Source organism: Mus musculus, chromosome 9, assembly GCF_000001635.26.
Source record: "Mus musculus strain C57BL/6J chromosome 9, GRCm38.p6 C57BL/6J".
In the NCBI taxonomy this organism is placed as follows: Eukaryota; Metazoa; Chordata; class Mammalia; order Rodentia; family Muridae; genus Mus; species Mus musculus.
In genome coordinates, this window is record NC_000075.6 from 121,814,937 (window position 1) to 121,839,798 (window position 24,862).

The following is a 24,862-nucleotide window of genomic DNA, read 5'->3' on the forward strand; positions in this document are numbered from 1 at the left end:
GTTGGGGGCTGACAACTGGCCTCTTCCCAATTAAACCCACTCGGTGAGGGACCACTCGGTAAGCACAGCCAGCAGGCTTCTGTGACACCCCCACTGTGTGGGGATGCAGATCCCTTCTGCACTGTGCACCTGGCTCTAACCACGGTAAGCTACAAGCTCATATGCTGCATACATTTTCAGAGCCTCTCATTCCTTTCTTCAGTCTTATATTTCCTGTGGGCCTACTATGTGTCTGGGATTGTGACATGCTTGGGTAAAGCAGAGAGACAGACTGCTGCTTACTGTGATGTAGGGGAGGGGACACAACAGAATATAGTCTGAGGAGGACTTCCTAAAAAGGTGACAACTGAGGGCACTCGGGAGCTGCTGAGAAGAGCAAAGTTCCTTGTGGGCTAGAGGTCAAGAGAGGCTGACAGAGGCAAGGGCGGAGCAACAGACCAGACACTGACTCAGACATTCCATCCTATCACCTTCTCATGCTCAGCGTGGAGCCTTCAGTTTTCCCACACCTCCCTTTCCTGTCCGTCCGTCCGTCCTTCCATCTCAGTTATCCCAGCCTGCTCTTGTTAGTTCCCTACCTTAGTGTTCATCCTTGGTCATATCTCTGCTTCTCACATCTCCCCACTTCCTTCTCCCCCAAACCACATTACTTGTCCTAAGATCGGATGACCATGTCTCTTCACAGTTAAAGCACCTTGGTGACTGGGCTGGTATACAAGGTGCAGGAGGCTGGAGGCGGCCACAGGGAGGCTCCTGACACCCCTGGCCTGGAGCTTGGCAGACACACTTACAGATGAAGTCTCCCAGTGGGCAGGTATGGAAGGCCTCACTGTTGGAAGCCTGTGTCAGGTGCTGAGGGCCAGAGACAGCTCCCACTGACTCCCAGTCGGCAGTGAGGCACACCTGAGAGGCACACCTGAAGCACTACCCCTCCTCCCCTTCACAGCCTTGGGGCACTTTCTTTAGGCTTCACCCTATTCCACGATTGGGAGTGTGATCCAGTGTGAGGGTTCACCATCACTGTCAAGGTGTCTGAATTTGGAGTCACCTAGAAGACACACTCCTGGGCACCCCACTGGGGCATCTCCAGATGAGAAGACACCCATGCTCATGGGCTAGCACAGCTCACTGGCTAGGTACCAAACTGAATAAAGAGGGGGAAAATGGAGCCACCACACACTGGCATTCATCTTTCTCAGGATCCCATTCCCACCACACTTTCCCACCCTGACAGGATGGGTTCCCCTCAAACAGTGAGCTAGACCAACCTTTCCTTCCTCAAGTTAGTTTTATCTTGTGTTTTATCACAACAGGGACAACTTTTTTTTTTTTTTGGTTTTCAAGACAGGGTTTCTCTGTATAGCCCTGGCTGTCCTGGAACTCACTCTGTAGACCAGGCTGGCCTCGAACTCAGAAATTTGCCTGCCTCTGCCTCCCAAGGGCTGGGATTAAAGGCGTGCACCACCACACCTGGCCAACATATTTTCTTTACAGGAAGGTTTACATATAGCTCCTCTCAAACTGCCATAGTTGGACCACCTAGCATTCACTGAATGGTGGTGGGGTCCCACCCAGGCAGCTCAAACTGGTTGACAAGAAGTGAGGCCCAAGGCCCCCGTGTGAGTCTCCCATCCCTGTGGGCCGGGCCTGCCTCACCTCCCAGCTCTCCTGCTTGTCCCTCTCCAGGCTGCGGATCCTCAGTAGGTTTTTCTCCTGTGCTGTCATCTTCCTTGAGTCTGAACTGAGAGGCACCTCAGAGCTCGATGAACCTGCAGGCTTGTTCTGACGCTGTCCCAGTTGCTTCTCAAGATCTCGGACCTAAGGGCAGGAAAGCTGGCTGTCTCACCAGTCTACATCCATTGGTCCTGCCACCTAGGTGCCATGGAAGACTGTACTGGGCTAAAGATGGAGCCACCCCTCCAGGGTGGGCACAGGATGGGCACAGGCTAGGAAGATCTTAGGCAAATGGAGAAACCATCTAAGGGGCTTGTTTAGAAGAGATGATTCTGGGTCAGCGAGAATCCTTCCTCCTGACTGTGCCCAGCCAGGCTCCTTGTACCCACTGTTAATCCCCTCCCAGGAAAATGGGCCCGCCTGAAGGTACAGTGATGCCCTAAAGACTCGGCACCCAACCACCTCCCCCATCCCGAGCCTGCATGCCCCCAAAACAAGGGACGGGGAGCAGGAAGGGTCTGGAAGCTGTATTTTAACAAAAGCCATTGGTGAATTTTTAATTGTTGTTGGGGTTTTTTTGTTTGTTTGTTTGTTTTTTGTTTTTTGTTTTTTCGAGACAGGGTTTCTCTGTGTAGCCCTGGCTGTCCTGGAACTCACTCTGTAGACCAGGTGGGCCTGGAACTCAGAAATCTACCTGCTTCTGCCTCCTGAGTGCTGGGATTAAAGACGTGTGCCACCACTGCCCGGCGGTGATTTTTAAAAAAGAAATGTTTCTTTTTTATTATAAATATTCTCATAGTGATTGCACACATAGGGGTCTGGTTTCTCTGTGGTGCTTCCTCACATCTGGAACCTCGTGTGAACCACACCCACTCTCTTTCCCTCCCCTGGTTTTCTTCTTCTTCTTGTCTGTCTCTTTCATGTCAATTAAAAAAAATCCTCTATAAGAAAAAAAAACATGAAATATTTGTCTTTTTTGAGTGTGGCTTGTTTTACTTAAAACAATGATGCCCATGCCCTATTCATTTTCCCGAAAATACCATACTTTTGTTTTTTTATTTATTTATGGCTAAAATACCACTGTTCATATACACATCTCTCTTCCACCGTGTGCCAACAGCGTCTGTACTTTACGTACTGATGGGCACCCAGGCTGAGACCACATAGTGGACAGGTATCTCTGGGATCCTCTGCGCTGACCCAGTCTCCTCTCAGTGTATATCCAGGGGTGGTAGAGCTGGGTCATATGGAAGCTCTGCCTTCAGTTTTCTCAAGATCCCCATACTCATCTCCACAGTGGCCACACCATGCTAGGTCCCAGCCATTCCTCTGTCCCTACATCCTATATCCTCACCGAGACACGATGTTCATAAAGCAGTGGCTCGAAGAGAGGAAATCTTAGTGTATCCTTACCCTAATGGCTAAGGATGTTGACTATTAACAGGCGGCCTGCCTGTAACCCCAGAGCTTGAGACACAGAGACAGGGGAGGCCTGAAGCTCTGGGTGTAGGAGACACTGCCTCATGTCTACTCTGGCCTCTTCACACATGCACACACATATATACATTCCGTAACCATTTGTATTTCTTCTTTTCAGAAGTGTATGTGGAAATAATTGTGTATTTAAAATTTGAGTTGTTTGTTCTTTTGCTAAGGTTTTGGAGTTCTTTATATATTCTGATTATCAATCTTCAGAGCTACAGGTGGCAAAGGCTGCCCACACAGCAGGTTCTCATCACTCTGCTGGGCATTTTGTTCCCTAATCCTTTCCGTTTAATGCCATCCTATCAGTTCTTGCCCTGTGTCCCTATTCAGAGGGCCGTGTTCTGTTCCTAGAGCATCGCCAGGCTGTGGGCCTAACACTGAGGCCTCCGATGCCTTTTGAGCTGATACTTCTCAGGGTGAGAGGTAGGCTCTGGTTTTATGCCTCCCCACAGCTGTGCCACATGATAGTGGCAGCCTTTTCTCTAGTATGTGTTTCTTTTACACCACTGTCAAGAATCAGATGAGATCAGGCGTGTTCAAGGTGGTACGGAAGGAGGTAAGTCATTCACACAGCTTCACCAGAGCAACGGTGAGGAGACTTGAGCTCACATCTCTAGGGTCCCAAAGCTTTGGGGGATGTTGTTTCCCTTCACGCTGGCTTCAAGGATTTCATGGATAACCCTAATTTAAAAGGCACCCAGGAGGGTGTAGACTTGATCCCAGGGGATGCAGGTGGCATGCTCGAGGAAGCTTCTGGAAGCTTCTCACTCTAAAGGCAAAATGAGGGTGGAGGTGGGAGTAGGGTAGTAAATCTCGGCTAACCTGTCTAGTGCTCTCTTCAGGATGGCTCCCTGCTGAGGAACCCACCCCTACACATGCCAACACAATCAATCTTGCCAACAGACCAAGGATTCGGGGTTAGGGAGGCACAAGTGTTGTTATCCCCATTACACAGATGCAGAGACTGAGGCACAGAGAGTAATTTGCGTGCCAGTCCACAGGTGGTGAGGAGATCTCTAGGGTTTGAACTCAAGCCAGTCAGCTCTGGAACTGCTTCTCTTAACTACCTGTGGTGTGTGCCAAAATACTTAGAAAATAAAGAGGCAGACCAGGCTGTTTTACTGGCTAACAAAAAGCTTCTGGTATGAAACTGGAAAAAGCATTACAGCAGTCACGCAAACTTAAACGAACTCAGGCAAGCATGCCTGCAGAGACAGAAATGAAACCCAAGGCTGTGGGGCTGGTTAAGAGCCAGGACTGGGCATGTGCAAAGTGTTATGTAAGTGCGTATGCAGGCAATAAACAAATGAAAACCCCTTCACTCTGCAAGGGCATGGTGTGGGAGCCACAGGCCTGCGCCAGTGCCGTGTGCTCCGGGGTCCAGGAGGAGCCCACTCACCCTGCTCTGCAGCACTAGAATTTGTTGAGCCCTTCCCCGCCAGGTCCCAGGTGAGGCCAGCAGCTGCTGGATGTTTACATCTTCCCCAACTTCATTGGCCAGAACCTGAAACAAAGCAAGGCGCTCAGTGTGGGCAGGGGAGAGGCTACCCAGCCCTTCTAGCCCTCACTGCATGGCTCCCAGGCAGTTCTGGGGTGGAGTTCCTGATGGTCCTGATGGCTTTATCTGCATGACCTCCCTCCTACCTCAAAGCTCAGCTGTTAAAGGTCCAGATCTGCTCTGCCTGGGAGGTAGTGAGCCCATCGGGCCAGCCCTTCTCTGGGACACTCCAACACTGTTCTTGCCCCGAGGGCCCCCTGCTCCCTGCACATTCAGCCACCAGTGCCTGCCTCCTTGCATGACTCGCCTGGGATCACAGAATTCTGGAGGGCTCAGGAGGCGTGCTGCACACCACAGGGGCTGGCCTCTGCCAAGTGACTCTTGTAAGTACAGAGAAGTCAACTGAGGCTGCCGTGCTTCAGGAAGACCTGACACTGTGGCCACCAAAGCTGTATGAAGCTAGGCCTACCTCAAGGTTTTGAGGATGAAATAATACCCTCCGTATGTCACCAAGCTGATCCCTATCCAGCAGGACAAGTCTCTGGCCCTTGTTTCCACAATAGAACACTGTTTTGTAATTCTTGGCCAGTCTGAGTGGTTCCAGCAAAGAAGGCAGATGCCAAATTCACTATGTTAATCCAAAACCCTGGCACCGAGCACTTTCCTTGGGAAGGGGCCTTCAGTGCACAAATTCCCTGTTTGTTCCTGTGCTGCAGGTCACAGGTGCAAGGCAGCAGGTGGGCCAGGCAGCCTTTGAGTCACAGGTAAGGCAGCTCACTGGGTCTACCAGGGCACAGGGCAGCCACTGGGGGAGGTACAGAGAAGGCTCCCAGTCCTCTCTCTGCTTGGCAGAGCTAATCTCCTCAGTTCATAGGCAGGTAGTGGGCATCTCAGGGTAGTGGGCAGCCCTTCCAGGAAGCCGGCCACCCCATACCCCAGACAGGACTGACCCAGCACAAGCAGGACTAAGCAGCCCTGCTTTGGAAAAGAAGCCAGTGGGTCATCGGGATTTTCCTGGGACCAACCCTGGTCACACAAGAAGTCCCACACCCTGAGTGTAGAAGACCTTCTGGGCCACACGGAGCTCCTGCTTTGCAGACTGGATCTGGTTGCGCAGGTCACTCATCTTCAGGTTGGTGGCTGCCAGCCTGTCCTGCAGAGCTTTCACCTCTGGGGTCTCCAGCTGGTTGGGAAGGACAGGGAGGAAGCGGTCACTCGTGGCCTAAATATTAATGACAATCAGTCATTTATCTATTACTATTTCTCTATGTATGCTCCAGGCACTGACAAGGGCTGGAGTTCTCAGAATCCCCAGCTACTTGAGATGCAAAGCAGAGGTGGGTGGAGCTAAGTCTTCGGGGCCTGGCTACCTGGCTAGTATAGGACAAAGCATGGACTGAATCAGCACAGCCCAATCTCAGGGCTGAGCTCTTTGCTCTCTGTGTCGCACATACATGTGTGGCCACATGCATGGCCACAGCTGGGGCATCTAGAGGAGGCAGCAGGTGCCACATCTCCCAGACACTCCTTGGGCATGGCCACTCTGTGCTGTGCCCAGAGACAGGCTCGTGCTAAGAGCATCCTCTTTCCACCTGCAGAAAACCACACTAGTTCAGCAGGCACACCATGATTCCCCAAATCTGAGCCTCGTCTTCTGGATTTGGGGTTGTCAGCACAGGCTGTGACTCTGCTAACAGAGGTGGGCGCTGTGTGTTTGCTTGGATGGAAATAAGGCCCTGGTCCAGTCCTTAAGTGTCCCATCTCACTCGAAAGATGCATGCTGGGACTCAGGGTCTGCTTGTGTCTTCTCTCTTTAAAACATATCTAAGCTGGGCTGGAGAGATTGCTCAGCGGTTAAGAGCACTGGCCGCTCTTCCAGAGGTCCTTAGTTCAATTCCTAGCAACCACATGGTGGCTCAAAACCATCTGTAATGGAATCAGATGCCCTCTTCCAGAGTGTCTGAAGATAGTTACAGTGTACTCGTATAAATAAATCTTTAAAAAAAAAATCATCTGAGCTGGGTGTGGTGGCCTTTGGGAGCCAAGGGCAGGCAGATCTCTATGAATTCAAGGCCAGCCTAGTCTGCAGAGTGAGTTCCAGGCCAGCAAGGGCCACACAGAGAGACGCTGTTTTAATGATGGTGACGATGGTGATGATATGTTTAAGGCAAATGCTGGATTATTATACTACCTGTCTCTCTGTCTTAGATATTCCTGGGACCTCCATGATCAAACTATTCAAGCTCCTTCCATCTGCAACAAAAATCGAGTCTAGAAAAGAGCAGAGCTGCCCTGGAATGCATGGGGTTGGGATGGTTCAATGGGATTAGAACCCTTGTCTTGGCCAAGTCTCCCAAGCTCAGCTTCTGCTGCCAATGGTGCCATAGATTGTCACGGCAACAGAGAGGTTGGTTAGCAAGCTAAATACCCATCAGGCCTTGCTAAGACCTCTGTTCCTGCCCCAGTGGACCAGGGGCCTGGACTTTTTGGGAATAGGGTGGTCATAACGGGGGCTTTTGAATCTTTTGGGTGTTTTTTAGTGGAACAATCAGAAACTCCTGTAAATGCTAGTGTGAAAGAGAGGTCCATCAGACCAAGTCCAGGAAGTTCATGGAACTTGGAACAGCCTACTATAAAGCAGTAGTCATAGAAACTAGGCCCGGACATGGGGTTCAGAAGTCTGGGTGCACTTAATACCACTGGCAGGATAAAAGTCAAAAATCAATGTAAACAATATTAACAGAATGGAGAATTCTGAAAAACGCAAATAGATCTTTGAAAAACTACGCATTTTCTGAGTTCTGCCCATGTGGCTGCCTGCTACCCTTTTCTGCTAGGCACCTGTCTTCTCTCTGCTTATGTGTAGCTTTAAATCTACCCTGGACTAAGAAGCCCTCTGCTGACGCTCAGAGCCTCCTGTCATGAGACTGAGAGCCCTGGTAGCCCTGTTTAGGACACTGTAGGACATGTTAGCCCCCTGTCACCCCTGTGCCACTGTGGCCCGGAGCCAGGCTCTGATGCTCTCTCCCAGCCTCAGCTCCGCATCTGCCCGCAGAGGCACTCAACGGGAGGAGTGCCAAGGGCACTGCCTAGGGCAGGCTCTGGGGCGGGGCAAGGGACTTGGGTGGGTGGGTGACAGTGACTAACGCCATATGGCATTCTGGAGAGGCCTAGCAGCTGGCCCACCCTCTGTCCCAGCCACCACACAGGCTTTGGGGAGGTGGGGCTATGTGCCAGCCTGGCTCCCACTGCAGGCTGTTTCCTTTGAAGGACAGCTACAGAGCCCTGGGAACAGGCATTGTTGACTGCTCATAGCACAGCCTTCTGAAGCCTCTTGCCTTCCCTGCACTCTAGAATGTGCTTCAGAGGAGACTGGGGCCAGACCTCTAGAGTGCAGCTGCCCCTCAGGGTCCAGTGTTGCAGACGTGGTTTGGTCGTGTCCTTGAGCAGTATATACCAGGGAAAGGACCTGGTCTGGCTAAGATGAGAACTGTAGCCTGGCACACTCTTCTATTAGAGATCCCTGCTCTTGTAGCTGGTTACAGAATGCATCTGAGATTCCTGTTCCAGTGACCCAGGAAACCACCCCCCCCCCATCCCTGATTTATGTTGGCTCATGTCCTTTTCCTGCCTGTGAGCTCTGGGCTCAAACCAAATGCTAAGCAGCTGACACCCAGGTGAGCCAACTGTGCACAATGTTCCAGCTCCCCAGCCTCTATGCCTTGAAGGTACTGTTCCTCTTGGCAGGCCTTCACCACCTACTTCACCAGAGCGTAGTACAAGGATAGCTCCTACTCCAGCTTCTCAGATGCAGGGTGAGCTCCTGTTGCCAGTTCAGGCTAGCCCATTTCTAAAGGCCCATCACACCCTCCTGTACATGGCTAGTCCTTTTCCTCTTAGAACCCTCTATGGACCCAAAGTTATGAATCCCCGTGTGGCAAGGCAGATAATTCTATCAGGCTAACAAGGGACCCAACAGTTTCTCACCCAGGGTAACTCAAGTCAAGGGATCTCACTGGTCCAGATAAATCAAGGACATCTTGGCAGTATTCCTCGCCAGGAAGGGCCATGAAAAACACTGCCTACTAAGAGCACTGTGGCTGCCTCCCTAGCAAGAAGACTGGTTCATACACCCATTCCTGCATCCCAAGAGGCCCATCACTGCACACCCAGGACTAAATTCCTGTTAAGAGCAGCAAGCAGTGGCCTGATCCTAAGGCATGGGCCAGAGGCAACATGGAGCAGGAGGGGCACTGAGCTGGGGGTTCCAGGGCTTGGCCACCTGTCACAGTTGGTCTGGCTTCTTGAGAAAACCCTGATGTGGATGCTGGGACACTCTGCAGACAGGTGAGATTTAACATGACTTGGGCTCTACATCCCTGGCAACCCATCTATGGCTGCTTACCTTCCTCTCATAAAGCCACATTCACATTGCCGACATCTGTGGCATGTTCACTAGCTACAAAACAAGGTCCGAGGCACAGATCTGTAAGGCTGCAGTGCTGCTCGGGGCCACTGCGCTCTCAGGAGGCCGGGAGACAGCTGTATCACTACACTGCAAGTGTGAGGGTCTGAATTCAGTCTTAGTACCATGTAAACAGCTGGCATGATGCCAAGAGCTTGTAATGCCAATGCTGGGCAGGGACAGAAGATCCAGTCTAATCCGGCTAAATAGCTCAACCAGCCAGCCTGTACTGAGTACTGAGCTTGGGACCAAAGAGAGACCCTGTCTCAAAGGAGTGGATGACGTTCCTGATGACCCATGAGATTGTCCTCTGGCTTCTCCATGTATGAATGTGCAGGTGCACACCTCACATGTATGTGTACACACACACACACACACACACACACACACACACATATACACACACACATACACACACACACATACACACACACATACACACACACACACACACACACATACACACACACACACACATATACACACACACTGAAGGGAAAAGAACAGAATTGTTCTGGGCAACCAGGAGCAAGCCTGTCTGTCTGCAAAGCAAGGAGTAGTAGCTGTCACCCTGTAAAGAGACTACTGCAGAGCGGATCAGCCTGGGAGCAGGCATCTAAGTGGACCATCCTTTCCTCCTGGTCTGTGTTCCCAGGGCTTAGAGGCTATAGCTGTATAGTCCCCTGACCCCCATGCAAAGTGGCTTAGATCTGGGCCTTCCTTGGCCCCTGCCAGGCATTCTGGGCAAAAGACATAGACCGGATCTGTTGCTTGGGACTGCTCTAAGGCTACAATGGCAGAGAAGAGCCCTTGGCTGGGAACTGTGGCAGAGTATCTGAGAGCACACTGGGGAAGGGGAGGCCCAGGTCATGGCTACCTCACAGACGCAGCATAAAGGAGAACACATACCAAAGCTCTGTCTCCCGTCTGGGTCTTCAGTGGCTTAGCCCCTGCATCAGTGGCCCCCTTGGATGGTGGCTTGGCTGACGCCATCTGCAGCTGGAAAAGCAAACGCGGCACTAAGACTTGGTTCTGCTCAGCAGCTGCACAGCCAGCCGAAGCACCCAGTGCTGCTGGATGTGTGGGCCACCTGTCCTAGTGTCTGAGTTCTTGCTCACATGTGGAACACTAAGGAATGCTCCTTTCCAAGCTACTTGTGACAGGAGAGGTTTGCCTGGTAATCAACCCTATTTCCTAGGAAGGGCAGCCCAAAGATCTGTTAAGACCTTAATAAATGACCACAGTTCAGTCATACTTTCTAGGGTAGTTTGAATGAAAATGGCCCCATAGACTCTTAGGAAATGGCACCATTGGGAGGTGCACTCTTGTGTGTCACTGGGGGTGAGCTCTGAGGTTTCCGAAGCTCAAGCCAGGCCTGATGTCACTCTCTCTCTTCCTGTTGTCTGTGAATCCAGTTGTAGAACTCAGAACTTCCTCTACAGCACCATGCCTGCCTGCGTGCCGCCATGCTTCCTGCTATGACAATTGTCTTAGTTAGGATTCTATCGCTGTGAAGAGACCCCATGACCATGGCAACTCTTACAAAGGAAAACATTTCACTGGGGCTGGCTATTGATTCACTTGGTAAATGTGCCTGTACATTGTTGGCACACACAGGCCCCTAGACTGGCATTCCATTATTGTCTTGGCAAGAAGTATAGTGACATGCAGGCAGACATGGTGCTGGAGAAGGACCTGAGAGTTCTACGGCTTGATACGCAGGCAGCAGCAGGAGACCATACCACACTGGACATAGCTTGAGCATCTGTGATCTCAAAGCCCGCCTCCACAGTGACACACACACCTCCTCCAACAAGGCCACACTTAATAGAGCCACTCTCTATGGCCAGGCATTCACACACAACTCTTTGGATACCATTCCTGTTCAAACCACCACAATGATAACAGACTAAGCCTCAGAACTATAAGTCAGCCCCAGTTAACGTTTCCCTTTATAGGAGTTGCCATGGTCAGGACATCTCTTCACAGCAATAAAACTCAAATTAAGACACTCTCAGCCCAGAAGGCAGAGAATAAAGGAACCAAAGACTTTGGGTTTCAGGTGAGACAGAGGGTGGCTACCACATGGGCACAGCCTTGTGACAGAACCTGCTGTAGGCAGCTACCCTTTAGTGACTTTTCAATTGTTCTTCATACATGGTGGTCAATCTGATTTGGGGCATGGCCTCCCCTCTCACATCCCTGACATCATCCTATATAGGCTTTGGCCATACTGGTCTCTTGTACTTTCTGCCCATTTGGCACTATGGGTCTCAAGGCCCTTTGAGTGGATGTTGTTCCCACAGCCTCTGGCTGGGCCTGCTGGGAAAGCCCCTTCAAGCAGCTCCTGCCACTGTTGCCTGTCAAGGTGTCGCTCCTTTTCCTTTGCCCTGGCTGTGCTGTGCCACACTCCCACACAGCACCATCTCCCAGGAGTGGAACCACCCATGCCTACTCTATTCCCTCCAGTGAGTGGCTCAGAACATGAGCCAACTCTCCAGAAACACATCGCAGAATGAATAAACTCTTCCTTAGTGCCAGCTCTGAGGACCAGGGTGGATCATGCAGAGACTCGAAAATAGACTTTGCACTCAGAAAAGGCTACAGAGGCTCCAGTCTGAGGAGCCATTCCAACTCTTCAGGAACCAGAACCATGGGGCTGTGCCCTGCTGGAGCAGACAGGTCTGTGGCTAGGTGGGAGGAAGGGACAGCGAAATGGGGGAGACAGAACTCATCATGTCACTGCTTCTGGATGTGGCTTCAGTTGAACGGGGGTTTCTGGGAGAAGGCTGAGCACATTTATCTAGGGCTTTCTACATGCTAGGCTCTGTCCTACACAGTTAAACACAACATCTCTCAATTCCCAGGCAGCCTGGCAGCAGGGCCAACGCTGTCCACTTGGATGGGGAACCAAGACAGGTGTGGGGCATGCGAACAGATGCAGATCTCACAGTGAAACTCCGTGTTCATCGCCCTTAGCCAGACCATGCCAGGCTTCTTCTCAATGGCCAGTGTCCCCTAGCTGCCTGACATACTTCCTCTCTTTGCATGTGGCAGACACCAGGCATCTCACTCCAAACAGCTGTGCCCTGTGACCTCCATAAGGACCCAAGACCTCCAAGTGTGGCCTCTCTCTGGAGTTCACTCCCCAGGAAGAGCAGCCCAGGCCCTTACTTGGTGTTCCAGCTCCTGGATGCGATTGGTCAGCTGCTTTATCCTGACCTTTGCGCTCTCTGACTCGGCCATCAGCCCCCGGTTCTTTTTGGACAGTTCAACAATTTTGGTGGCAACTAGATCTCCAGCCATCCCAGACGCCCCTAAAATGAAAGAAATCGCAAGGTCCATTTAAAAACACAACCTGCACCTCAAATCTGCACAGCTGTTCAGAGCATCAGCAGGTTGCAGGCAAACTATAAGATCGGAAGGCAGCTGGGCGCAATGCCTGTAATCCCAAGTCAGGAGCCAGAGGCAGGGGGATTGGAAGTCCAAAGCCATTCTCAGCTACACAGGGAGCTCAGCCTGGGCTACATCACTAAGACCTGGAAAAATAATCAGATACCAGGATCTTAACTGCACAGAGAGTGAGCTATGAACCTCAGTGAGCAGGGCATAGCCCCTGACCTTTCTGTATCTGCCCGATACCAGCTTTGGCTGGTAGAGAGTGTGCAGGGAGACAGTCCAACTGGTTTCTTGCTTATGCCATCTTACAAGATATCTCTAGCCAAGGTCAGCTGGCTGGTTCCTAAAGAGGAACACATGGAACAAAGTTGTGGCACCCTAGCCAAACCCCAAAGAAGGTACAGATGTGTGTGCACATTGTGTGCTGTATGTGTGCACACATAACGATGCATGCTTTATATGTGCATACATTGTATGCTATTTGTGTGTGCACATGCACATGCTGATGTGTGTTTTATGTGTGTGTACACTGTATGCTGTATGTGTGCATACATGCACATAGGTTCAGGTGTGTAGGGAAATCAGAGTCAACCTTAGGGTGCTGTCCACCCTTTTGGTTTTGAGACCCAGCCTCTCACTGGCCTAGAGCAGAAGCTATACTGGCTGGCCAGGGAGCCCCAGCCCCACCTGCTTCCCCAGCACGGCACTACAAGTGCAATGTGTTTTCAAAAACATGATACTTGGGATCAAACTCAGGTCTTTATGTTTGCAAGGCCAGGGTACTAGCTCCCTAGACCCCATGAATAAATTCTTAGCGCTCAATATTGCTGAGATCCACGTGGTTGGGAGTTACACTGAGCTGTGGTAACACATGACCAAGACAAGCAGATTCATTCAGTGGAAGTGATTCGGTAGGAATGGAGAGCGCATCCTCCAGCAGTCCCAACAGACAATAAACAGAACTAAGTGTGTACTATGTGGGAGGAACGTGTGCTCGGAATGAAGAGGGGTGCCTGTGGTAGGTGATGACATTTTAGACAGGGATGGCCAGGGAGGGGCCTCTGAGAGAAGAGGAAGTGTGAACAGTGGCCTAAGTTAATAAAAGGGAGGGATCCAGCCAAGAGGCAGAGTGCTGGGAAGGGGCTCTCAACATAGGAGGCAGCCCCGAGAAGCTGGGGTGGGCGTGGGGAGGAGGTGTGTGCAGGAGGATGAGTGCCAGCTGGGGCTACCTGGTGAGCAGCAAGAGCTCTTGTAGCCTGGCCTCTCTGCGCTGCGCCCAGGATCAGCGGGAGCTCGGTCAGGACACAACTAGAAGTCACTTCCCTGCCAACTTCCCTGCCAAATGGTGGTGGCACACACCTTTAGTCCCAGCTCTCAGGTGGCAGAGGCAGGCAGATCTCTGAGTTGGAGGCCAGCCTGGTCTACAAGTGAGTTCAAGGATAGCCTGGGCTACACAGAGAAATCCTGTCTGGAAGAACAAAATAAACGTCACTTCCCTCTAAGCCTCAGACCACGGAAAGAGACAAGCACACAGGGAAGCGCTCCAGCAGGTAAAGAAACTCCATTTGAGCTGAGTTTCAGGGTCAGTTGTGGTGTGAACACCCTGCTCCATGTTGTCATGGAGCACACTCCTCAGATCAATGTATGCAATAGGTGGTTTCTAGGAAAAAAAAACACTAACACTCGTAAAGGAAATGTGAGTGGCCTAGAGACGGTCTTCCTGGGACTAATTTCCTCTTAGGACTCAAAAGCAACAAAAATCCACAATTAGCCAGCAGAAGACTGTCCAAGGAAGCCCTGGGAGCGGGAGGACCCAGTGACAGCACCCTTTCCCTGCCTTTCCCAGCCCTTCCCCCGACAGCCTCAGTCCTGAAGCGGCAGCCCTGGGAATAAACAGGTCAGAAGAGTAGGCGAGCAGACAGGCCAGCACCTGACAACAGTCCTTACAGCACACAGAGCAGCTAAGAGCAGAGCTCAGCGTTCACCCTGAACTCTTCCAGACAGCTACACTTCCAGATGGCATACTACACTTAAAAGCTGTGTGTGGTGCAAGCTGCACTCCCCATACTAGGAAGTTAGACACAAAAGGATCAAGAATTCAAGGCTTGATTTAGCTACACAGAAAAACAGAGTATGCCCCGTGCTATATGAGATATTATCTGGAAAAAAATTAATAAACCCACAAAACTGTAATACATAAGCAGGACACAAAGGGACCTAGATGGTGCTAAAGTTCCTGCAGCCCTCAGCAAGTGGAGAAAGAGTAACTAATTGTAACTGGAGTATATGCCATGCTTAGTGTGAATTAAGCAAGAGATGGAGCTGTGCCTGGTGGTGAGCTGGAAGCTGAGGAAGGATCCCAAGTTCTAGAACAGCCTGAGCGACAGATGTGAGGGAAGAGAAGGGGAGGGGAGAAATGAAGGGAGGGAGGGGAGGGGGACAGGGAAAATACTCAGAAAGCGAGGACCAGCAGACCAAGTTTCAGCATGGGGAGCAGAGCAAAGCAGCCCCAGGAAAAGCACAGGTGTGTGTACATATGTGTGCACATGTGTGTGCGTTGGCAGATGGAAGAGGTGAAGCAACAGTACAGGCTGGGGAGGAGGAACCACCCCAAGCCCTGCCCACCCACCCTTCCTGTTGGTGGGGATGGATCCCCCTCCCCCCCCCTCCCTGGAGCCCTGGCTTAACCAACACACCCCACCCCCAACCATGCCCCTGAGCAGCAGGGAGCAAAGCTGAGTGTCTATCCCCACAACCCAAAGCCTCGTCTTCCTGTATTTTCTGTTTTAGATAGGAAAAGCCAAAGAACAGAAGGAAGAGGTGCATCCAGCTACTGGGGGCCTTTGGGATGCTCAAGTCCTCCTGATGGGACTTTTGCCAAACCTGTTTAGGGAGAAGGGAGGGAGGGGCTCTGGAAAGAGCAGGGCAGTCCCACTGCTCCCCCTGGTGGATGGCACTGGCTCTCTGTTTATACTCACCTGGGAGGTTTGCTGTGGTCCACAGGAGCACTATGCCATCAGAGGCACAGTCCCCACCAATTTACATGCTGGGTCAGAGGCATCACTGCAGAGCCTGTGCCTAGCCCACACTCACAGGGCCAAGGTTACCCCTTGTGAAGACCTGCAGAATCAGAGTCCTTCTCCCACCTCTGGTGCTAAGTTCTCCACCAGAGTTAAAGTGCAGCCCAGACCTACAGGGCTGCTGAGGGTGGCATCTGTCGAGGGTGTTTGGGTTGTAGAAACCTTTCATAGAGGAGCCTACGTTCCATCTGCAGCAAACAGCAGGTGTGTGTAGCATGTAAGCCAAGTACCAAGGAGAGAGAGACCCCATCGACTACTGTGAGCACACCTGACCCGGCACTGTTCTCTTACAGGACAACTGGGCCCACCCACCTGGACTCCAAGCCACGCTTGAGTTACCTGTGAAGGCGAATCTGTCCTCTTCTATTTTCTTCTTGAGGTGTTTGATCTCAAAGTCCCTCTCCTTCAGCAGCTTATATAGTCGCCCATTCTCATCGACTGTCTCCCGGAGCTCACTGCGAAGATGCTGGATTTCATCTTCCAACACCCTGCAAGGGAAAGGTGGACCGACTGCTCCTCACAGGCAACAGTGCCCAGGCCTCTGCAGCTGGCTTACACCTGTAGTATCAGAGTTGGCCACTAGGGGGCACTAAGAAGTTGTCTGTACAAAATAAGACCAACACTATGAGAGAAGAGAGGAGATTTAAACATACTGTTCTCAGAGCTGGGTGATTAAGTGTGGATGTGCTATGTAAGAAGACTCAGGTAGCGTTGCTTATTTCTTCATATGGGTTATATAAAAATCCTCATGTGTGTGTGTCCATGTGTACGAGTGTGTTTGTGTGTGTGCAGATGCACATGTATGCAGACATGCACATGTGCATGCGTGTGGAGCTGAGAGAACACTGTGGAGGTTATGCTCAGACATGCCATCTACCTTCTTTGAGACAGGGTGACTCACTAGCCTAGAAGCCAAGTTCACATAAAACCTGGACACCAGCCTCAATTTTTAATTAAGACTTAGAATTTCTATATACCCTTGCAGGATAACATGTCTGTGTGTGTGCATGTGTGTATGAATGTATGTGCCTGTGTGAAAACACCAACTATGTTAGACTGGCTTGTCAGATAGCCAAGGATCTGCTGTTCCTGTCTTTACAAAGGCATGAGACCATGCCCAGAGTGATGGGAGGGGCAGATGACACAGCCCAGAGCAGGCCCTGGAAACAGCTAAGCAAGCACTTTATGAAAGACAGGGATTGTAGGTGAGGGCCACTGTGAGCGCTGCTGTGCCTGACGTCACTCCACCAAAGGTCAGCTCCACTGTCTATGGTTTGGGGCCAGGCCCACTATAGATAGGTCTGGATCAAGCTGAGGTAAAAATTTAAGAGCCATAGGACTTTTTAATTATTGAGAAAGCTCCCCCCCCCCATTGGCATTTTACAATAGGTCATTTGGAAAACCAAGAAACCATAAAAAAATGAGTTTGAATCCAGCAAAAATATTCTGGGCAAGATCAAAAGCAAAGAGACAACTCATCAATGGCTGTGGTCTTTGGGACAAGGCTATCACAAGGTACTGCGGCAGCCTACACAGGTCTGCGTGCTCCTGTGGCACTGTAGAACCATGAAAGGCAGCCTGGTTCCTGGTCGAGCACAGGCTGGAAACCCCAGTGACCCTGAGGGACGGCAGGCGTTTTGCCAGGCTCCTGACACCAGGCCGCAGCCCTCCATAGATCTGTGGCCATCAGTCATGTAACGACAATACCCCAAGCCCCTCTACAGGTAGAAGATGTGAGTGACTTGTGGTCACACAGCCTCAAGACAGATCTCCATTTTAATGAGGTACCTAAAGGCCTGGAGGCTTAGCCAATAAATACCCTTTCCCAGACACTCCTCCTTGCAAAAGGTATCTTACCTCAGGCCCACCCTGAGAACTGGGGTATGGTTTTTACTCATCCACTTTCCGTCATGACAAAAAATGCCTTAAAACCATGGACTGCCTCTTTTCATCAAGAGCCGCCGTGGGGAGCAATGGAGCAGGCCTTCACCTAAAGAGCTGGCCATCTAGTCTCCCACAGAAGGCCTTTCAGCACTCCTAGCCACGGCCTCCATCAAGCCCAAGCCAAACCACCCACCGAACAGACCAAGGACTCTCTTCCCCGTGGGACCCAGCTGGAGCTCTCCCCCACTTTCCCTCATCCCGGGGCTAGATCCAGCCCGCAGGTCCCCACTCTGTTCTCAGCTCTTCTGTGGTTTCCAGCGGTGCCTGGGTGCCCAAGAGCCTGAGAATCAGATGGCCCAGGTCTCCCTGTAGGCCTGGGAACCCCCAAGCCAGCTCCGGCTTTCCTTGGAATCTCAGACTGCACCCCCTAACCCCAGAGCTGTGTCCCGCAGCCTCCCACAGCCCAACACCCACTCAGAACCCATGTGAGGTAAGCGCAGTAAAAATTTCCCACATCCCACCTTCCCAAGCAGCTCAAGTCCTGTGGCAGAGCGGACTCGGGACCCCTATAGCCCTACAACTGTCAGGTCCAGAGCACTGAGAACATTTTGGATATCTCCAACTTTCACACTAATGACTAAAGAAATCTGCAGAGCTTCAGAACAGGGTGACATTTATGTGCTAATATCTCTCCGGGTGTGTGTGTGGGGGGCGGCCAGTGCTGGCAGAGGTGAAAGAACCCAAAGGATCTACAAACTATCAAGTCCACCCCAGTCCTTAGAAGCACAGGTCTAAGCAAAGTGAGAGAGAAGCTGGACTAACCATGGCTTGATGCACTTACAGTCTCTCTGTCTGCCTTTAAATACACAGCCTAGCAGTGCTCGCCCAGAAAGCACAGCTCTGTCAGCTACAAGAGGCCTCAGACATCTGTGTCAAACTTACTCTGAACTTCCAAACACCTGCCCAGGAGAACCAGCTGTCTCCACCTGCTTCTCCACCTACCTGCCTGCACGGCATCCACTGCACCCCTGCCCTCTCCACCTGCATCCACTGTGTCCACTGCACCCCTGCCCTCTCCACCTGCATCCACTGTGTCCACTGCATCCCTGCCCTCTCCACCTGCCTGCACTGTGTCCATTGCATCCCTACCCTCTCTACCTGCCTGCAGAGAGTTCACTACACCCCTGCCCTCTCTACCTGCATCCACTGTGTCCACTGCACCCCTGTCCTCTCCACCTGCCTGCACTGTGTCCACTGCACCCCTGCCCTCTCCACCTGCCTGCAGTGTGGCCGAAGGGTCCTTACCTCTTCTCAAATATGTTTTTTAGGTTCTGCTCCTCTGTGTCGAGGAGGCTGAGGCCATCCGGGATCACCATGAACCCTTCCTGGTTGTCAGCTTTGCTTTGACAGCTCAGCTCTTTCTCCCTCTTTTTCTCCATCTGCTTCTGTAACCTTCGGTGCTGTAGCTCCTGCATGGCCTTGAACTGGAGTCGCAGAGTATCTGCCGAGCTCTCATCAGCCGCCATCTTGCCCTGAGAACAGAGAAGCCAGAGCTGACTGTACGACTGACTAGCACGTGACTAGCACATGTCCAACAGTGAATCTAAGAAGGCGCTTGCTCGCACTCGGACACCCTCACCTAAAGCGGGGCAGAGCAGACTCCCTGACTGCAGGTGGCAGCAGGAGTAGCCCTTCTGTCAGCAGCTTTCAACTCTGGCTGCACATTAGCATCTCCCGGGAGCTGTCAAAGCTGAGGATGTCTGAGCTCAACTCCAGACCAGCTAGATCCCAGTCTCTGGACATAGGCTCCAGCCATCATTTCTTCTTCACAGTTGGGGGCTAGAGCTGGGTGAGTGGCACATACGAACAGTCCCAGACTTTGGATCTCAACAGGAGAACCAGGCATTAAAGGCCAGCCTGGGCTACAGAGCGCTGTGTGTCAAAAACCAAAAATAAGTAAATACAGTTTATTTGAGGTATAATTTACACATATTAAAACACATGAACAGACAGCTCAGCAAATGTCCCTACCATACTTTGAGGTCACCCATTCACCCAGAAGACAAGCCCCAAAGTACTGGTTTAGACCTAAAGCCCTTTGGAATCAAGTGCTTCTGACATATGCCTCCTTGTCCATCTGTCCTTCCTTCCCACAGGCAAGGAAAGAGCTTATGATGATGTAAGGAAAACATCATTTGCTACATCCACTCCAGTAGTGACTTGCTTGACAGGTTTAGAAACCGGGAAACAGTCCCGAGGTGAAGAGTTTCATGAAAACTTAGTGTCCTGGAACTGTGGCATCCCATAGCACGTATGCTCCAATTTTGTCCTTGCGAATGGATCTGTGTGCTTCTTTTCAGTATTGTTTTGTTATAGGTGCCTCCAAGCAATGACTTGCCAAATACCTAAGCAAAATTGAACTTTGCTTCCTGGCCTTCACCAATGCTCTAGATAGTCCTTGAGCCGACCCTGGGCTTGGAATTCAGTAAGAATGTTGCCTATTCAGTGACATTCAGAATTGCCTTTAGTATTGTAAGAGAGATAGTGAAAGAAATCAGGCATTACTATCTACTACATAGTTAGAAATCTCAGGGCAAGCTTAGCAAAGTAAGTTTAGAATTCTTATTATAGTTATGTATGGCAGACTACATTACTTATTAGTAGAAAGTCCCCCCACACTATCACTTAGAATAAAAGCCAAGTCACTCCCATATACAGGAATTTACATTGGTTTAGGAAGTAGATTGGGCTGTGGTTTAAGGAGGAACTAGAGTATTGCATTATTCATGAGAAGGTTAGCTAGAGTGGAACTCCCTAATTAGAAGCATGACTTGGGTGTGAAAGCCCTTGCCCTAGAAGTGTAAAGACCTCACAACTGGCTTTTAAGACTATAGCTGACCTTAGATAGAGCTGACTTTGTCTCAGTTGTTTTATTGACCATTTCCTGCCAGTCTTTGCGTTAGCATTTCCTTTGTTTCGTTTAAGAGTCATTAAGCATCCGGTAACCTTATTGTACCTTGCCGATGTGTCACCTAACTTCCCTATTTTCTTCTGTATAAAAAGTTTGATGCTCGAATTGACAAATTACATTCAGATCCAGCACACTCCCTGTGTCCTGTCTGTTTGTCACCCCCCAATTCTCACTGACTCTATGCCCATCTGTCCGAGACTCTGATTTGCACAGATTGAGGAGGGCCCACTGAGCCTGGTCCATGGCAGAATGGCGCCCGAACAGGGACCCGTCTGTAGCAATCATTTCCCCTGAGACACAGCACACCAGCCAAGCCACCTCTGTCTATTATCCCCTCGGAGATCTCACACTCAGTTTCAAAGGAGGAGCTTGAGACAAGGGGCCATCTGTTCCAGCCTCCTCTCAGTTCCCATCAGAATCTCGGCGGCCATTGCTGTACCTAGGCCCACTCATGCCTGCCAAGTCTCTGCTCCTGCTTCCCTCTGCCCTGGACGCTTGCCTACCAGTAGTCAGAAACATGTGTCACATTGAACAATTCACCTGGTCCTTTCTCCTGTTTCACTGGCCTGTTGTCACTCATGTAGGGGTCCAGGACATGTTCAGCATGTCCTGCACAATTGTGTCCTGGCCCACACATCAATCCCTGTACAGCTTCTTCAGTCCATCGTCCCCCACATCACAGCCACTTTCTGACAGCATGATCTCTCAGTTAGACCACCACTATCAGCTAGACACTAACACTCCACCGCGGCCCCCACTCTCATACTCCACGGCCAGTCCCCACCCTACTGAAACCAGAAAAATGAGCACTCATCATCCAATAACCATACATTTTAATTTTTATAATTGTCCTCGAGTCTGTCTCTGTATTGCTCCCCTCAGTATACTCCCAGGCTCACAAACGCCTCAGGACATTTACGCTCACTGCTTGGCTCCCTGAGTGACCAACCTGTCCACCTGCCTTCAGCTAACCCTTTAGCACCAGGCCTATCTCGCATGCTCCTGTAGCAGAGAAGACAGATCCAACACCCCCCCCCCCCGCGCCATGTCATCTGCCTTGAGAGCATTTCGTGTCTTTGTATATTCTTGTACGCAGGCTTACTGACTGTCTCCCTCCGTCCCACCAACCATGAGGTCCACACAGGTGCTGCTCACTGCCCCTCCCGTCCTCCTCCCACCCCCAAGGCTCGCAGCAGGGCCTGGCACACAGCAGTGAGATAAGATGTTGGTGAGCTACTGATGATGCTTAGGATGAGGCAGGCCCCGGCTGCCCCTGGAGCTCCTTACCCAACTTGCGGTCTGGCCTGTACTGGCAGACAGAACACGCTTCTCAGAAGCACAGCCGTGAGCTTGAAGCCCCTGTGCAAACGCAGAGGTCCAAGCCCAAAGGCACCATGGCCCAAGCATTGGATCTTGCCAGGCCCCCAGGCCCAGAGCCAACATCAAGTTCTCATAAAACTTCCCCTCCCATGCCCAATATGACCCCAAAGACACCCAGCAACAGTCGTACAAGGATGGAGGATAATAATTATGGCCTTCCCAGGGAGGATGGGGCAGTTAAGTGTGAGAATGTGTGCCAAGCACTGTATCGTGTGTGGGAAACTAGTGTCTTTGGCACAGTGGAGTCGCTGTGAGAGCGCAGGGCCCTCATTGACTGACACCTACGCCCTGCCTAGCCTCAGCTCATCTGCTGACTGAGACATACTGCCCCTTGCTCAGAGCCTCAGTGTGGGATGGAGGACTCCGTGTTGGTGGAGAGCTGCCATTCAGGAACAGTAAGGAAACCACAGCAGCTCGGGCGGGGCACCTGGGAGAGCAGCACAGCAGGCGGTCGGCCCAGACTCATTTACTCCTGGGAACAGAGGGTCTGAGGTTGACTGAGCAGATGCTAACCTCATACAGGCAGTGCACACAGATCTGTTCTTCCACGTGGATCTCGGTCTGTCAGGGAAGACAGGCCCTGACCACACAGATGTAGTGAACATGCTCTGAGGGGAAGATGAGAACATGGCCGACACAACCGACTAGCTCTTGGCCTTTGGTCCTACAGACCATCAGGAGTCTGGACACACCTACCTAACCCCTAGACCAACGACCGTCACCCAATGGGCTATTACCATAGTTTATAACTCATGTCTCTCTCTGCTCCTGCCTCACCCCATACCACAGCCTGTTTGTTCTTCACACACTTGGCCCTGACACTGTCCAACATGCTCTCCTCAGCACAAAGCCAGGGCCCCTCCCCTCCCGCGTCAGCACTAGGGGTGCCTTGGGCTCACAGCTTGCACTCTGACTGCTCCTTCTAAGTTCTTGTCTCCGTGTGTTCTCTGGTTGCCTCCTGGACATCTCTGGATTCAATGGGTTTCCACTGGGATGACTCCCCTGAGCTCCTGACAAGCGCTGCCCCTGTCCCCACTGTATATGAGTTACCTTTCCCATTGCTGTGGGCAAACGTGTGACCAAAGCAACTCAAGGTGACTTAGTTGGCTCACAGTCTTGGAGGATACAGCTCACCATGTTGGGGAAGGACAGCACCCACAAGTGGACGGCTGCAGGGGGTCCACTGTGGGGAAGCACGGACAGATGAAGGCTCCACTCCTGCTTTCAGTCTGGGGCTCCGTGGGATGGCGGGTCTTCTTTTCTCAGCTAAACCTCTCTGGAGACACCCTCATGCACTCGTGCACACACACAGAGGAGTGTTTCCTAGATGGCTCTAAATCCAGTCAACTTGCTAGTGAGTATGAACTGTCCCAACCCTTGCTTGTACTCACAGAACACCATCTCCCTGCCCAGGTCATTCACCTTTGCTCCTGACCTGTAGCACACGTTACATACCAACTGTGCTTCCTCCCACTAGTACGTACACTACCAGAGGACACACACTTTAACTTTATTTTTAGCTGTTTGAGACAGGGTCCTGCAAGGGCTGGCCGGATGACCTGGCACTTGCTGTGTAGACCAGGCTTGCCTCAAACTCTTGGCAATGCTCCTGTGTTGGTCTCTCAAATGCTGGCTATGTACCAACACGCCTACCAGGATCATTATTTTCATCCACTTTGTTCATGGCCATGCTACAACAGGACACAGTAGGTGCTTAATGAATATTTATAAAAAAAACATGAAAGAATTTGGCCTTTTTTTTAGACAACTATACTTTGTAACCAACAAACTACCTTAAAACCACAGATAACCCTAATTGCTTACAACTTTTGTTTTCTCTTTAAGACAAGATGTTGGTATGCAGTCCCGTCCTGCTTCAAATGTGAGTATGATTACCAATTTGGGACCAGCATGGGTCTTCTAGTGAGTTTTAAGGCCATCCCAGGCTACAGAGTGAAACCCTACTCAAAAGACCAAGGAAGAGAAAAGCTGTGCGCAGGACGGTGGATGGGGCCTTGAGCACCCATCACTTCTCACCAGCCTGCCACTTTCTAGCTCACCCACGCAGCCCATCCCACCTCCCCATCCTGTATGTTTTTACAAGCCAGAATGAGGGTCAAGTCAGGGCAGCAGCCACGTGCTGAGTGGCAGCTGCAGAAGACCTGCTTTCTAGTCATGCCCACGCAGGTCGCTGGGTCGTTCCTCTGCCTCACGAACCCTCCTCGCGCGGAAAACACGAGTCTGCCCAGGGAGGGGTGGGAACAGCCCGGCCCCAAGGAGAGGCCATTCGCAGGGTCTATGGTTTGGTTTCCCAGTCTTGGCTTCTCGCTGCTCGGCCCCCAGTTCGATCCCCCTCTCCCGGCTCCACTCTAGGCTTCCGATTCGGTTCCTCACTCTCGCCACGGTTCCGGTCCCCACTTGGCCCCTTGTTTGGTTTCCCGCTCTGTCCCTGGCTCGGTCCTCGCTCGGCTCCCGGTTCGGTTCCCCGCTCTCGGCTCCACTCTTGGTTCCTAGTTCGGTTTCCCGCTCCGCTCGGCTCCCGGTTCAGTTTCCCCGCTCAGCCCCCGGTTCTTTTTCCTGATCCGCTCCGGTTCGATCCTCGCTTGACTCCCGCTCTACTCAGCCTTCCTCCACTTACCGCGGCTGCGCTTCGGGGTCTGTCTTAAGGGCCGCGGGCACTTCCTCCGCCCTTCCCGACGCCGGCATGTGCTGCCTTGGCAACCGTCACCAGGGAAACCAGCACGGTCGCGCGCGTCTACGGGGGCCGAGAGAGCCTCTAAAGGTCTGAGCTGAGCGTGCTGAGGGGTCCGGGAAGACCCACAGAACTGCACACACCAGCTGGACATGAGAATGCAAAGTGCCTACGAAGCCTCCACTCTTCCGGAGTGTATTTTATTTAAGGATTTGGGGGGTCTGTTTGTTTTTGTTTTTAAAGGTAGGGTATCATACAGTCCAGACTGGCCTCAAACTCGCTCTGTAGCCATGCATGACCTTGAACTTCTCATCCTCCTGTCCTTATTGAATGC

At 51.5% G+C, this 24,862-nt stretch overlaps 1 protein-coding gene across 9 annotated transcripts in view; it reads right to left on the reverse strand.

Moving 5' to 3' along the window:
- Nucleotides 1-24,579, reverse strand: part of Ccdc13 (coiled-coil domain containing 13) — a 41,892-nt gene extending 17,313 nt beyond the window's left edge. For 5 of the 9 annotated variants that reach the window (XR_379845.2, XR_379844.2, XM_006511905.3 and 2 more), the window contains exons 1-8: nucleotides 24,475-24,579; nucleotides 18,791-19,017; nucleotides 15,941-16,089; nucleotides 12,297-12,439; nucleotides 10,032-10,121; nucleotides 5,724-5,840; nucleotides 4,559-4,663; nucleotides 1,657-1,818 (exon numbers count right to left, since the gene is read on the reverse strand). Coding sequence is in view for 7 of the 9 variants with exons in the window: in XM_006511905.3 (XP_006511968.1) it covers nucleotides 1,657-1,818; nucleotides 4,559-4,663; nucleotides 5,724-5,840; nucleotides 10,032-10,121; nucleotides 12,297-12,439; nucleotides 15,941-16,089; nucleotides 18,791-19,011 (987 nt within the window). In the remaining 2 variants the exon portion in view is untranslated. Of the gene's footprint in view, nucleotides 1-1,656; nucleotides 1,819-4,558; nucleotides 4,664-5,723; nucleotides 5,841-10,031; nucleotides 10,122-12,296; nucleotides 12,440-15,940; nucleotides 16,090-18,790; nucleotides 19,018-19,124; nucleotides 19,418-22,886 lie in introns of all 9 variants that reach the window. The other 4 variants (XM_006511904.3, XM_011242925.2, XM_030243930.1 and 1 more) reach the window with 4 other exon arrangements.
- Nucleotides 24,580-24,862: the final 283 nt, after the last annotated feature.